This window comes from Hirundo rustica, chromosome 20 (genome assembly GCF_015227805.2).
Source record: "Hirundo rustica isolate bHirRus1 chromosome 20, bHirRus1.pri.v3, whole genome shotgun sequence".
Taxonomy (NCBI): domain Eukaryota; kingdom Metazoa; phylum Chordata; class Aves; order Passeriformes; family Hirundinidae; genus Hirundo; species Hirundo rustica.
This window is the reverse complement of record NC_053469.1, coordinates 8939863-8954635: the sequence shown is the minus strand read 5'-3', so window position 1 is coordinate 8954635 and position 14773 is coordinate 8939863. Positions and strand designations below refer to the sequence as shown.

The 14773-nt window shown below is 50.2% G+C and overlaps 1 protein-coding gene across 11 annotated transcripts in view; it reads left to right on the top strand.

Moving 5' to 3' along the window:
• Positions 1-14773, top strand: part of CACNA1B (calcium voltage-gated channel subunit alpha1 B) — a 291532-nt gene that overhangs the window by 125604 nt on the left and 151155 nt on the right. For all 11 annotated transcript variants that reach the window (XM_058423110.1, XM_058423105.1, XM_058423109.1 and 8 more), the window contains exon 7: positions 5594-5697. In XM_058423110.1, the coding sequence (XP_058279093.1) occupies positions 5594-5697 (104 nt within the window). The remainder of the gene's footprint in view (positions 1-5593; positions 5698-14773) is intronic.

Sequence of the window (14773 nt, the reverse complement as noted above, 5' to 3'; positions counted from 1 at the left end):
AAGTTCCCCTCCCAGAGCATCTCCTGCTCCCTCTGATCGGGTCAGCAGTGGGATCTGGGGATGGTCTGGTGAGCCCTGAGGCTGCTGGGGATGGGGAGAAGGAGCCCAAAGCAGGCAGAGAGCCTGGGGAGCCAGTGAAGGGGTGGGGATGGGCTGGGAGAGGGATGCTGGAGCAGGCCAGGCTTCCTTGGCCATTTCCTGGTGATGGGATGGGGCTGGAGCAGAGCTGCTGCTGGTCCTGCAGCAACAGAAAGCTCCACCATGAGAACCCCTGATTGGTTTGGGCTGGAAGGGACCTTAAAAATCACCTCACTCCACCTCCACCACGGGCAGGGACACCTCCCACTAGCCCAGGGTGCTCCAAGCCCTTTCCAAACTGGCCTTGGACACTTCCAGGGATGAGAAAACTCCCCCTGCATGCCCTGGGAAGGTGGGCGATGGCCAGAGCTGCAGGAAAGGAGATGAAAGGGGATACAAAGGCATTTCTGGGCTCTGCAGCACAGTGCAAGCAGCAGTTGGCTGCTTTCAAGTCGATGGTTTCAAAACGTATCTCGGAATGAATTAATAACCAGACACAGCCGCCACCTTGTTAACACGGGGAAGCGGCGCCTGGACAGCTCTGTGTGCCTGAGACACAAAGTGAGGATTAATCCTGGCCCTGCTCTGCTCTTGGACGAGTCACCAAAGGCCTGGTGGTGGGAAGTGTGTTGTGCTGGAGAATGCCCCGTTCTGCAGCTCAGGGCATGAAGCTCCCTGCAGGACAGCAGCCTTTGGCTCCTGAGTCTGTCACAGCTGCCAATATTCCCCCAGAGATCCCTGCACCTCGAGCAGTGGCCGTGCTGTCACTGCCTGGGGACAGCAGCACGGAGGGAGGAGGGAGGAGAGAGCCTCTAGGTGCTCAAAGCCAATACAGTGATCCCTCAGGAGTTTAGCTTTTATAGATGTCATGTGTTTGTGACCCTGCAGTTCTTTAGTGTAGAACTCCCAACCCCACACACAGTGGGAGCTGCTGCTCTCCCATTTTGGTCACACACAACAATTCCTCTCCAGGCCTGGGGATCAAGGACACCTCACTGCCTCAGGCCCTGAGAGATGGAAACAAAAGTGAGTTGGGGGAGCAAACTTGGGGTAAATGACTTCATTACCTGGAGCTGTAATTGGGAGATGAACCCCCAATCTGCAAATGGACCAAACTTGTAAAAGTGTGAAACCTGTGACCATTGTCCTTTTTGGGTGCAGCCCCTGGGGGGCTTTGTCTGCCCAAAATGTACCTGAAGGCCCTTCCACCTGCTTTTTACCTGCTTTTTATTCTCTTAATCTTGTCTGGCCTCTGTTTTCAGGTAGCTCCAAAAGGCTTCAATGAGCAGTGAACAGAGACAGGTTGTCCTGTGACACCCAGCTGTGAGCAGGGACAGCAGTTCCAGGGGGCCAGTGGAGCAGAGTCACCTGGGACAGGCCAGGGAGATGCTTTTGGGGATTCAGGAATTGGGTATTTGGGTATTTTATCACGCTGGGTGCATCCTGCTACCAGTGCCAGGTCAGGGGGTGGGAGCAGCTGGGGGCTGAGCAGAGCTCTGACCTTGCAGGGAGAGCACTCCAGGGGCTGGAGAGTTTGTGTGGGCTTTAGATGTTCAAGATGGAGATCACTGTGGCCCTGAAAGTGCCCCTCAGATGCCTCAGTTTCCCTCTGTGCAGCTGTAGGAGCCTTGTGCTGTCACATTTAGGGGACCTGGCTCTTCCCTTGCCAGGGGCTCTCCTGGGGCCAGGTGTGGGCACTGCTCAGGGGGTGCTTGTGAAGAGCCCCGTGGCTGTATTCAACCAGAAGGCTCAGGAGCAGTGTGAGTCCCCTGTGAGCCCTCCCTGAATTTCTGGATGTAATTCTGGCACCTTGTGTTGAATATTTAGTTTCTCTTGCCCTCCTGGTACGTCTCTGTGGGCACAAGTGGCACTGACAGACGGCCAGATATTACAGCAGTGAAATGTTGTAGGAACATAAAAATTGATTTGATCTCTTGGCTCCTCCTGCTTGATGAGTGAGCCTGGAGCTCGGTGGCTCAGTGGATGAAGGGCTCAGGGCAGACAGAGCTGCCTGTGAGACTCTGGGAGCTCTCCCTGGGGGAAGCAGTTTGGTTTTCCTGGCAGCAAACAGGTTTTGAGTCATTAAAGCATCTCCGTGTGGCAAAGCTGGTGCTCTGTGCTTGGGTTCCAGCTCGCTTGGGAGCACTGGGAGAGGTGCTGCACATCCAAGAAGGCTCTGCTTTTCCAGGAGCAGTTTGTCACACTTTTGCCCAGTGTTTGTCACCGAATCCAAAGTGGAGTTTGTCCTGGATCCTCGTGAGCGAGGCAGAGCAAACAGGGGCAGGCCCTGCCCTGCCCTGAGCAGGAGGTGATCCAGCAAATGCTCAGGGGAGGGTGGTTAATTGGTTGTATTTCAACACATTTCATTTTTAAGGGCTTTGATCGTGGCATGGAATTGTGGATCTGTCGCCAAGTTTGGGCTTCGAGGGGAGAAATAAATGATAAACGATGATTTGGCAGCGGTGAACCCGCTGCACTCCCTTTGCATGTTTATGTGCTTTTCCCTTCTCCCATCTGGTCCTTCCTCCAGCTCCTCTCCATGGGCTCTGCAGCCCCCCTTGCCTGGCTGAGAGCATTCCCAGCCTCACAGAACCAAGGAATATCCTGAGCTGGAAGGGATCCATGGAGCTGAAGAACAGCCCCTAAATATAAAACCCTGGGATTGCTCTGGAAATTGCCCCACGCCTCCTTTTTCTGTTTCCAGACCAATGGTGCTGCAGGCAACACCTGGAACCAGCTTTACTTCATCCCTCTCATCATCACCGGCTCTTTTTTCCCTTGTGTTGGAAAGGGAGCTCTGAGGATGAGTTTCCTTGTTCCCTCAGGCCCATCTGCAGAGATGCAGGAGAACAGGGCAAGGAGAGACCTGAAAGCAAAGAGAGAGAATGGGAAGAGAAAAGAGGGAATGAAGCATTAGAGTGGGATGTCAGGTATTTCTTCCAAACCCTAACTGGGCAGCTCAGAGCTTTCCCTGCATTTCTGCTCCCGTTTTCCCAGCCTGTTTCTCCTCAGATCCATTTGTCCCTCACGTGCTGGTCCTGCCTTGAGCAGGGGGGTTTGTGCTGAGGTTGGTGAGTGCCCATTCCTCTCCTCTGAGTCACTGATCGGCTGACACAGACATTCCCGGTGGTGTTTGCTCTTTGGAGAGATGCATGTCTGTGCTCCTGGAGGAAGGATTTGTGCAGACATGCACCCTATTAACAAACCCAGGGATATTTACTTGTGTCATAAATATATATGTTATCACCTGTGAGAAATACCCTGGCACTTTGGGGTTTGCTGTCCATTGGGTGACTTCTTACACGGAGACTTTTGAGGTGGTACCAAGTACACGCACGGCTGAGGTAAAACACATCGAAAGTGCGTCCTTTTCTGAGTCCTGCAAGCAAAATTATTCTTGGAAATATGATTGGGAGCACTGGCCAAAAAGCATCGCAGATAATAAGTTAAAGGCATCGACATCAGTCAGAATTAACACAGTTTTTGCCAGTTGGTGTTTGAGAGCAGTTTTCTGGGGGCTTTGGGCAGGGAGGTGAGCTCAGGGCTCCTCTGCAGGAGGATGCAAGGATTTACTTGTATCAGTGCTACAAACGTTATCACCTGTCAGAAATGCTGGGATGTAGGTTTTGCCTGTTCATCGGATGACTCCTCACACAGAGATGTTGGGGTGGCACCAAGTACATGCATGGCTGAGGTGAAACACGTTGAAAGTGCTTCCTTCTGTGAATTCTGCAAACAAAATTTCTCTTGGGAATATGATTGGAAACAGTGACCAGAAAGCATCACAGGTAATGAGCTAAAGCACCAATATCAGAATTAATGCAGTTTTTGCCAGGTGGTGTTTGAACACTTCTCTCTAGGCTCTTCTGCCTTTGGGCAGGGAGGTGAGCTCAGGGCTCCTGTTTTTCTTTACCCTCTGCAGGAGGAGGGATAAGGATGAGGAGAATGTGTTTAGGTCTTTACTTTCCTTTTTGTTGCCCTTCTTCCTTTCCTTCCACCCAACATCAGGTCCTCAGATTGCTGCATTCTTCCCGCACAAGAGAGGAATTTGCATTTTCCTCAGCACTGGGATTCTGTCAATGGCCATGTGGCGTTTTCCTTTTCAGCACTTCCCCAAAGAGCTCCCTCGTGGCTGATGAATGCAGAAACTTTGTCATAAACCCCCCCACCCTTCCCTCCCGTTCATCTCCCACTGCTGCCTGCTCAGGGTGGGTTTGGCTGACAGGAGCCCGAGGTGCTGAGTGAGCAGAAGTGGAATTCTGTCATTCCTGGGTTTCTTGCAGACTCCTTGTCTGTGTGTGAGCACATTCTGGGCTTGACTGCAGCCCGGCTTTGGGGAAGGCTGTGGTTCCCTGCAGTGGCTCGGTTCAGATGGAAATGAGGTGCTGATGCTAATGCTGAGGGAGCTGGAGCCGAGTTGGGGAGGGGGGAGGCTGCTGGAGAGAGCCTGCACTGGATTAGGCCACCTAAAATGTGTTCTGGTCCTGCAGCAGGGTCAGCCTGGAGCTGTGGAATTGTTTAGGTTGGAAAAGGTCTTTAAGGTCATTGTTCCCCCAGCACTGACCCATGTCCCCTACATGGCTTTTAAATCCCTCCAGGGATGTGACTCCACCACTGCCCTGGGCAGCTGTGCCAGGGCTGGGCAGCATTTCCATGAAGGAATTTTCCCTAATATCCAGTCTAAACCTCCCCTGGCCCAGGCTGAGGCCGTTCCCTCTCCTCCTGTCCCTGTTCCATGGGAGCAGAGCCTGACCCCCCCCGGCTGTCCCCTCCTGTCAGGGAGTTGTGCAGAGACACAAGGGCCCCCTGAGCCTCCTTTTCTCCAGGCTCAGCCCCTTCCCAGCTCCCTCAGCCTCTCCTGGTGCTCCAGCCCCTTCCCCTGGTCCATTCCTTTCCCTGGAATTGCTCCAGCCTCTCCATGTCCTTCTTGAGGGGCCCAGACCTGGACACAGGATTTGAGGTGTCCCAGCACAGGGGTGGTCACTGCTCTGGTCCTGCTGGACACACCACGGCTGGCACAGCCCAGGGGCCTCTTGCCTACCTGGGCACACCTGGGGATGTCCAGCCATTGTCACAGCACCCCCAGGGCCTTTCCCAGCTTTCCAGCCCCTCTGCCCCAGCCTGGAGCTGTGACCCAAGGACAGGACCCTTGCTGACCCTCATCCCTTCGGTGTGACCCCAGGGATCCACCCTGGGCTGAGCTCTGTTCAGAGCCCGCTGCCCTCCAGCACATCCACCCAGCCTGGTGTCCCCTGTGACCTCCATCCCCTCATCAGGTCATTGACAGACAGCACAGGGATCTCCTCGCTGGAGCTGAGGGAAAATCGTGGTGTGGATGTTGGGACAATCAGTTCCTCGGCTGGAATTTCAGCTGGTGAACACAGTAGAGCTGACCAGGACATCAGTGGTGGACACTCCTATGGAATTCCAAAGGAATCTCCTCTGCCCTGCAGGTTCTGTGTGGTGTTTTCTTTCTGAGCTGAAATAATACTTGTCTCTTTTCTTCTGTTTCCAGACAAACGACGCTGCAGGAAATACCTGGAATTGGCTTTACTTCATCCCTCTCATCATCATTGGCTCTTTCTTCATGCTCAACTTGGTGCTGGGCGTCTTATCAGGGTAAGGCACTCGTGGATTTTTGTCCCCACCTGGACATTCGAAGGGAAGATGTGTTGATTTTAGCAACTCTTTGTCCCACTTATAAAGTAAAAAAAAAGATATTACTGAGAGAGATGGGTGACACAGAATCACAGAATTTTTAGGTTGGAAGAGACCTTCAAGATCATTGAGTCCAACCCATAACGCTGTGTCCCTTCCAACATATCCTACCCCTCCTCACCTTAAGGGGGATATTTTTGTGGGGTCCTAGGATGGGGACACGCTGGTGAAAACCCCTGAACGGAGATGATTCTGAATCCAGACCCAAGAGTGAAGTGAACTCTGTGGAATCAGACTGATTTGGGTCAGTGCAGCCAACACCTCTGTGTTGCCTTGAAAAGCCATCAGGAACCTGCTGGTGCCAATAAAATGCTGGATTGGGACATGGAAATGTTGATAATGCATTTGGTGCAACTGTGCAGCCTGGGGGAAGGGAAAGCTCAAACTCAAAGCAATTGAAAGATCTCTCTTTGGGATTATTTTTTGGTGGTGTTTTTTTGTTTTCTCGAATTTGATTTTTTTTTTGTTGACTAGTTTTTTTTGTTTGATCTGTACCTGCTTGAGCCAACGTCTGGATTTTGGGGACATGCTGGTGTCTTGATGTTCAAACCCCAGGGGTCAGATGGGGATTTGGAGTTTGTTGCAGCTGAGCTTTGGTTTTGGACCTTTGCAGGAACCAAGGTGCCAAGTGTGAAGCTGGAACATTCCCAGCATCTGGGGAGATGTGATCTGGAATTAACACACTCTGGGACTATAAAGCTCTCAGACTTTGGCACCTCATTCTTCACAGAGTTTCTTCTTAGGTCATGCAAGCAATTGGGATCATAGAGATGCATTAAAATCTGTATTTTTTTTCTGCCTCTCGGCAGCAGGGGAAAAAAACCAGAGTTGTTGCTGCTGTGTGGTAAAAACCCTTCAGTGCTGCACCTTTCCTCTTCCTTTTTAGAGTAACTGGAGAAAGTGTTTTCCAAAGAATATATCAATGCTGATTTGTATTATTTTGTTATTATTTTTCCTCCTCAGAGCACAGGCTGTGGGCAGCAGTGCAGTGGTGTTTGAGGAGGGGAGAGCGCTGTGAGTGAGGCCGTGTCACACCCTTCAGTGCAGGAATAATCATCATGATCAATACCTGACCAAAGCTATTAATAACGAAACAACAACTGATCAATAACTGACCAAAGCCATTTATAACTGATCAATGACTGAACAAATCCATTTATAATGGATCCATAACTGATCAAAGCCATTTCTAGGGCATCCTGGTGTACCAGAGACTTTGTCTGATGGCTGATTTTCAGGGATTACTCCAGCAGGGCTCAGTGTGGTTCATCAGGTGCCTCATCTTCTTCATTCCACAGTGGGATTTAAACCAACCCAAAATCCTGCAGGCTCCTGTTCCTTTGTGCTGGAATCAAAGGGATTTGGTGAGCGGGAGATGGAGACCTCTGTCTGACTCTTTTGGAAGCCTCTTGTTGCTTGGGGCAAAATATGAATATTATATAAACGTGTATGTCCTCTTAAAACCAGCTCTGTGCAGGATTCTCTTTGTCAGTGGTGAGGATGAGAAAATCTTTCTCACAGAGGGGAGCTTTTAATTTCTGTTTCACAGAGTGGTTTGACGTCCTTGCCTGGAATAATTCCTGGGGAGAGGCTGAGGAAATAAACATCACAGCACAGTGTGGAGCACAGGGCTCCTGGTGGGCTTGGAGCTGCTGAGCAGGGAAGAAAAAAGGTATAAAATTTATAAAAATCCCTCCCAGTGAGGAAGGGGAGACCCAGAGAAGCTGTGGCTGCCCCTGGATCCCTGGAAGTGTCCAAGGCCAGGTTGGATGGGGCTTGGAGCAGCCTGGGATGGTGGAAGTTGTCCCTGCCCATGGCAGGGGATGGAACAGGATGAGCCTTAAAGTCCTTTTAAATCCAGACCATTCCATGATTCTATATCCGAACGGAGGGGTGATAAGAAAACACCAGAAAAAAGGAAAGCTCCTCAGAAAGCAGAGACTGTTGATAATGTGCTCTTCAGCCAAAAGCCCTGACAGCACCATGGAAAAAAAGAAAAAGAAAAAAAAAAAAAAAAAAAAAAAAAGGAAAAATTGCTTTTGGAGCTATTCTTTGCCCGGGTTGCTGCATGGAGAAAGGCATGGAGAAGTTGACTTTGACTCCCATAGGATACAGTTTCACTCAAGCACATGAAGCCATCGCATCCCAGGGACTGTATCAGTCCCAGGTCCTGCAAGGGAGACTCCTGGAAACGCCTCCTCTTGCTGTTTCAACAAAACAAAATTGACTGAGGGTTAGGGAATCCACAAACAGGACCTGAACGGGGTTAGCTCAGCAATTACTCATCTGCTGCTGATTTTCATGACCTGGGCACCTCATGTGGTCCTACAGGATCCTGGGGGAATGCCATGCTCTGCTCTCCTTCCTCTCTCATTCCAGAGAGGGAACTACAGCAGCACTAAGTGATGTGATGTCCCCAGGAAAGAACTGCAAAGCTGAGGTTTGGTCATCACTGTTCTGAGCTCGTGTGGGGTCTTTATTAGGTTTTTCGCAAAACCCCTGTTGGAATCACAGAATATCCTGAGTTGGAAGGGACCCCCAGGGATCATCGAGTCTAAGCTGGTCAGGCTCGTTGCAGCAGCCCTCTTGTTAGAGGGTAGAAATGAGCCAAGACACAGACTTCTTGTTTATCACAGCATGAAAAGGGTCCTGGTTTATTCCCCTTTACAGCTCAGCCATCCTGACTCCAACCATTCACTGACTCTGGCTGCAGCAAGCTCCTCCTGTGGGTTTCCCTTGCAGCCTCTGACTGCTGGTTATTTCCTGCTAAACTCTGACTGCAGGGATTGGTGTGCAGAGTGTGACTGCAGGCCTTTACCCAGCTAGACTGTGACTGCAGCTTTTACCTAGCTAGACTGTGACTGCAGGGATTAGTGTTCAGACTGTGACTGCAGCTTTTACCCAGCTAGACTGTGACTGCAGCTTTTACCTAGCTAGACTGTGACTACAGGGATTAGTGTGCAGGCTGTGACTGCAGCTTTTACCCGGCTAGACTGTGGCTGCAGGGATTAGTGTGCAGGCTGTGACTGCAGCTTTTACCCAGCTAGACTGTGGCTGCAGGGATTGGTGTGCACACTGTGACTGCAGGCTTTAACCCAGCTAGACTGTGGCTGCAGGGATTGGTGTGCACACTGTGACTGCAGGCTTTAACCCAGCTAGACTGTGGCTGCAGGGATTAGTGTGCAGGCTGTGACTGCAGCTTTTACCCAGCTAGACTGTGGCTGCAGGTTCCGACAGCCATCTCTAACTGCACACCCAGACTGACCTCACAGCAGTAATCGTCTCCTCAGAATCCTTCATCCTCACCAGCTAACCCATTCAACCCATTCCCTTTCATCACACTTATCTTCATTGGATGCAGCTGTAGCTCATCAGGGACAAGGCTGTATTGGATAATTAAACAACTGTTACTTATCAGGGGCAAGGTCACCAGTATTCCCTTCTCCTATAAGGCTGTGGGTTTTTTTCCAACCCTTTGCCACATATGGCACCAGCAGGATGAGGTTCAGCCTCTAAAAGTCCCTGCTTGCACCTTTTAAGGATTTTCCTGGCTATTTTTCTTTGCTGTTGGTTTTGAGCTGTTTTCTCTATATTTATGCGCTTTTCTGGACAAAGAGGAAGCTGCAGATTTCTTAAGGAGGTGAGAAATTGCAATAATTATATGGCAATAATTAATGCCAGAATCCCAGGCTGGAATGGATTGGAAGGGACTTAGAGCTTATCTCATTCCACCCCCTTCACACCTTCCACTATCCCAGGCTGCTCCAAGCCCCATCCAACCTGGCCTAAATCTGAAATGACAACAAATTATTGAGCTTCTTCCTATACTGTGCAGAGTTTGCCATAAATTGTGCTGGAATTTTTTGCTTTTCTGGAATTATTTGTGAATCCATATCGACACTGGGCAGATCCCAGTTATGAGTGGGTTTGGCTCCTGGGTTTGCCTGTCTGAGTAAACCTTGAAAAACTGACCCCATTGGGATGCCCAAAATGTGCAACAAGAGATGAAACCTGTGCTGAAAGAAAGAGCAAACAACCTTCTCTCTCTGCTGGTTCTTCTGGAGTCACGGGACAGGATGAGAGGAAATGGCCTCAAGGTGTGCCAGGGGAGGCTCAGGTTGGATATTAGAAGAGTTTTTTCATGGAAGGGCTTGGGCAGCATTGGAATGGGCTGCCCAGGGTGTCAGCATCCCTGGGAGTGTTCAAAAAACATGTGAAAGTGGCACTTGAGGCCACGGCTGATGGTTGGACTTGCTGATTTTAGAGGCCTTTTCCGGCCTTAAGGATTCCATGATTTGTAGCAGCGGCAGCAAAGGCAGGGAAGTGACGGGAGATGTGGAAGTTTGGAAAAGACAGAATATAGAAATGAGCCAAATCTCGGGCCCCAGCTGGGAGGCCAAGAAGCTCAGTAATTCCTGGTGCTGCCACAGGGATGTTGGGCTCTCCATGGATGCTGGGCTGGACCTGCTCACCCCAGTGCCAAAGGCAGGGCTCTGGCTGGGGAAATTGGGATCAGCTCCTCCTTGCCAGGCTGGATATCACCAGAAAGTACAGAAATACAGGAAATACTGTGTTGTTTTCCAGTGGGATTGAGAGATTTCCTGGAGTGGTGCAGTGGTCGGAGGTGCACAAGGGAGCTGTGGTTGAAGCAGCTCCTGAAATCCAGGGAGGTTGGTTGGTTTTTTATGGAATGTCCGGGGCTCTCCGGAAGGACCCAGCATCCCACTTGCTCTGGAGCAGTGGTTTTGTGTCCCTTGTCGGGGATTTTCCTCCCTGCTCCTCTCTTTATACTTCCCCCCTCTTTCCATTTTCCTTCCCTGGTGCTTGATTCTTCTGTGAATCAAGAAAACTCAGCAGCCCTGCAGAACCCAATAGAGCAGAAAAATACAGATTATTTCCTCCTGCAGGAGCTTTTGCTGAGTGCCACAGCTGATTTGTGAGCTCAGGACTGCACAGGGCCAGGAGAACAGGAGCAGGAGGAGAAATTCCTCTCCCTTTTGATACCAATAACATCCAGGAGCTCATTTCCTTCTGCTTGTGAACTGTGGAATTCAGAACATGGGTGTGTTCTGCCCATCCCTGTGTTGGGAATTGCACTGGGGTAACTCCTCAGTCACAGACACACAAAAGAAAGGGGAATTAGGAGATTTGATACCTGCTAGAAGTTTTGCTGGCCCATCCCTCCAGCCCCTCAGGTGATGTTAACCCTGTTCCAAAAGCTGGGGCACCTTACTTTCCAGAGACTGAGGTGGCATTTTCTAAGAGTGGAACAACTGCAGTGGTGACAGTGTTTAGGAGTTTGTATCCATAATGTATTTCCCTTGGAACATCTCTCTGTGCTGACTGCAGTGGGGAGTTATTTTTATTAGATCCTTTGTAAACTCTTTGTTTGCAATCTAGATGGCAATAAAGGGGAATAAAACTTTTCCAAACACACTCAAAAAACCAAAAACCCAAAAAACCCCAAAACAAACAAAAAAGATTGCCTGCCTCTGGTGGCACCACGAGATTGTTCTGACTGCAAACCATGGCATGAAGTGCTGACCCCAGTTGCCCTCCTGCATCCCTTAAACACAGGGTCATTTGCTGCTTGGAATGTCACGGCCTCACTTCTAACCCCAAAACGCCCTGGGATAATCCTGATGAATGTTTTATTGAACTCTGCCCATGGTTTGCAGCGAGGGGGGAAAAATCCCCACGTGGAGCTGAGGAGTGCTGGCCCACAGTGAACCTTTTTCTGACTTAGTTCTGGTTTAATGCCCTGTGCCCCCAAGTGCTGGGCACCCCATCCTCATGCTCATCATTATCCTCGACCCCAGCTCCATCCCAACTCTATCCTCATCTCCATCCCCATTCCCACCTTGGCCTCCTGCTGTTCCCTCCCTCAGCAGCCACTTCAATGCTGTAATGCTGTTTTTCTCCTCTTGATGCTGTTCCCCTCCCAGCCTTCAGCCTCCCCTCATCCCAGCTCCCAGCTTTTTTCCGCCGTCTGCTGGGATTATGGAGTTTCCTGCAGCTCGGGTATTAATTTTGCCTGGTAATGAGCTGGATGATGCCACACAATACGTTGGTGAACTGTTTTGATGCTTTGGATTACACAATGCAAAGAGGATAAATGTTATCCTGGGATGCTGGGAGGAAGATATTGAACTTATTTCAAGGCTAAGTGCTTTTTGGCGAGGATTCAGGCGGGGGGAGCGCCGAGGACGGCGAGACAGGTGGAATTCTGGCCAGAGAGGCCACGCTCCCACAATGAAGCATTGGGATCCTGGGAGTCTGCCCCTCTTGAGTGTGAAAAATGCAGCTTGTCACGTCCTCAAATATTTATGGTGAAGCCTGAGGTGTTTCCAGCCCAGGCAGTGAAGAGTGATGGTTGCTGCCAGGGTTTACTCCTCTGGCTGCGATAGCCGAGCGTGGAGACACTCAGCAGGGCCTGGGCTGTGTTTTCCCCAGGACTGCTCTGTCCTGGATGTGCCTGTGTTTTATGGGATCACCCTTTTTTGGGCTATCTAAAGACAGAGGCCAGACAAGATTAATAGAATAAAAAGCAGTTCAATTTATTGAAGGGCCTCCAGGTGCATTTAGGGCAGATGAAGCCCCCCAGGGGCTGCACCAACATGGACAATGGTCACAGGTTTGCACACTTTTATATGTTTGGTCCATTTGCACATTGAGGGGTCATCTCCCAATTACAGCTTCATATAATGAAGTCATTTTACCCCAAGTTTGCTCCCCCAGCTCACTTTTGTTTTCATCTCTCAGGGCCTGAGGCAGTGAGGTGTCCTTGATCCCCAGCCTGGAGAGGAATTGCTGTGTGTGACCAAAATGGGAGAGCAGCAGCTCCCACTGTGTGTGGGGTTTGGAGTTCTACACTAAAGAACTGCAGTGTTACAAATAGGTGAAACATACAAAAGCTGAAACACTAAGGCTGACAGGGACTGTGGGGAGATGTTTGGAATGGGTGCAGCAGCTTTGTGCCAGCAGGAGCCCGGCAGGGGACACAGCTCCAGCTGTGCTGGCACCTCGGAGGGAAAAAGGGGCAGGAAAAAGGGATTTCATTCTTTTTCTCACCCTTTTCTGAGCAGTCTGGATCATGGATGCTTCATCCCACCAAACAGCCTCCCCGTGCTGTGCTCCAGGCTCCCTGGGGGATTTCTGTGTCTCTGCTGTCCCAGGTCACTGAGGTTTTTGTGGTGTTGGAGCAGCTCCTCGGGAGGCAGCACAGCCCCATCCCGACCTCCCTGAACCTGGCTGGCTCGAGGACTTGCCCAGCTGAATTTCAGGACAAGTTTTCCCATCCTGAGGACTTTTGCCAGATTGAGATCATAAACCTTCGCCTGCAAGACGTGCAGAGGTGGGAGGAGAGTGGTGCTGATTAACTTGTCACAATGGCAAAGTGTTCTTCTGTCCTTCTTCCCCTCATTACAGAGACAATCCTTCATTTCCCTGCACATTTGTTCCCAGTTCACTGCTACCTGCTGCGATCTGACTTTGCCTGGTGCTAATTATTTGCAGCAGAAGAGCTGCATCATGGACAGAGATGAGATTCTGGCTTTCCTCCTTGCTTTTAGTCTGTTCCAAGGCTGTGCTTAAAAGGGAGGGGAAAGAGGAAAAAAGCAGATTTTTTTCCCCCTTTTTCTTTGCTCATCACCCTTTTTAACAAAGCCATCATTGCAAACATGAAACGAGGGAAAAATTTTTCGGTTTCTTTCAGGAGGGGGCAGAGAGCAGTGACTGATCCTACTGAATGTGGGTCCTTTGCTCCTTCTGAGTTTTTGGTTAATCCAGGAGAGCTGCACTTCCTTTATTTGCCCTTCTCTTTAGCCACAATGGAAGTCAAACCCTGGGATACAAAAATGATACATAGGAGACCTAAATTTGAATTTCCTGGGGCCTCCGCTTTGTCCTGGGAGTGGAGACTTGAACAGAAGCAGAGGTTCATCCTGCAATTGCAGCAGGCGGAGGCGAGGAGATAAATGGGGCTTTTGAACTCCTTTTTTTGCCTTTGTCGGTGCCACCTTCGAGCCAGGCTTGCCCAGCTGTGCCACTTGCACTTTTCAAATCAGATTAGGGCGAATCAAAGCCAAATTGGCACAAGCTGAATGTGAAGATAAAGCAAAGGAGGGAGGAAGATGCATTGAAGGCTTCACCTCTGTGCTGTTCCTCTTCTCTTCCCAGAAATACAGGACAGTTCCCAGAGCCGGCCTGAAGCCTCGTGTTGCTGTGGTAGTGATTAAAGTGACTCTGAAGCCTGGCTGGGTCCTCAGAGATCATTCTCTCCCTGATCCTTCCATCCCTCATCAGCTGCTGGAGGGGAGCTGAGTTTTCCCCTCTTCAGAGCACTGAGGAGGCAGCAGGAGCAGCTCTCCCGATGCAGGATTGATGGAGCCAGTGCTTATTCCTCAGCACCGGATATTGGGAGGGGCTTAAGCAGCTCTTTGGGCTCAGTCTGGACCTTTCCCAGTGGGATCCTGGCTGGCTGCAGCTCCAGGTGAAATAGAAACAAAGATGTGTTCCTTTGGGAGCCTGAGCAGCCTGGGGTGGGTGAGGAGCCACAGGGCTTTGTCAGCTTAGACCTCTGGGCTTTCCTTCCTTTATAAAGTCTGATTTTTCAGCAAACCGCAGTAAAACTTTATCTTAGAGGCGCCAACTGTCACCAGCAAAAAGGAATTCTAAAACATTTCTGGCTTTTCAGGTGAATCCATTGTTTGGTTTCCTCTCATTCCAGCAGTTTTCAGTGTGCTCTCCCTGTGCCCCATGGATGGGCTCCCTTTCAGCTCCCTCAGGTTTTTTCCTTGCCCAAATGAGGTGCATTCCCATGCTTTCTCTTCTTGTTCCATGTGGCCTTTCCAATCAAGATGCTTTGCCTGTGTTCAGTGGTGACCTGGTCCTGATTTTTAGGACCATTTGAAACCAGTGATTTAACAATATACCACATTCATCTTTACTCATGTTTTCAGAGCACTAAGTCAGAGGC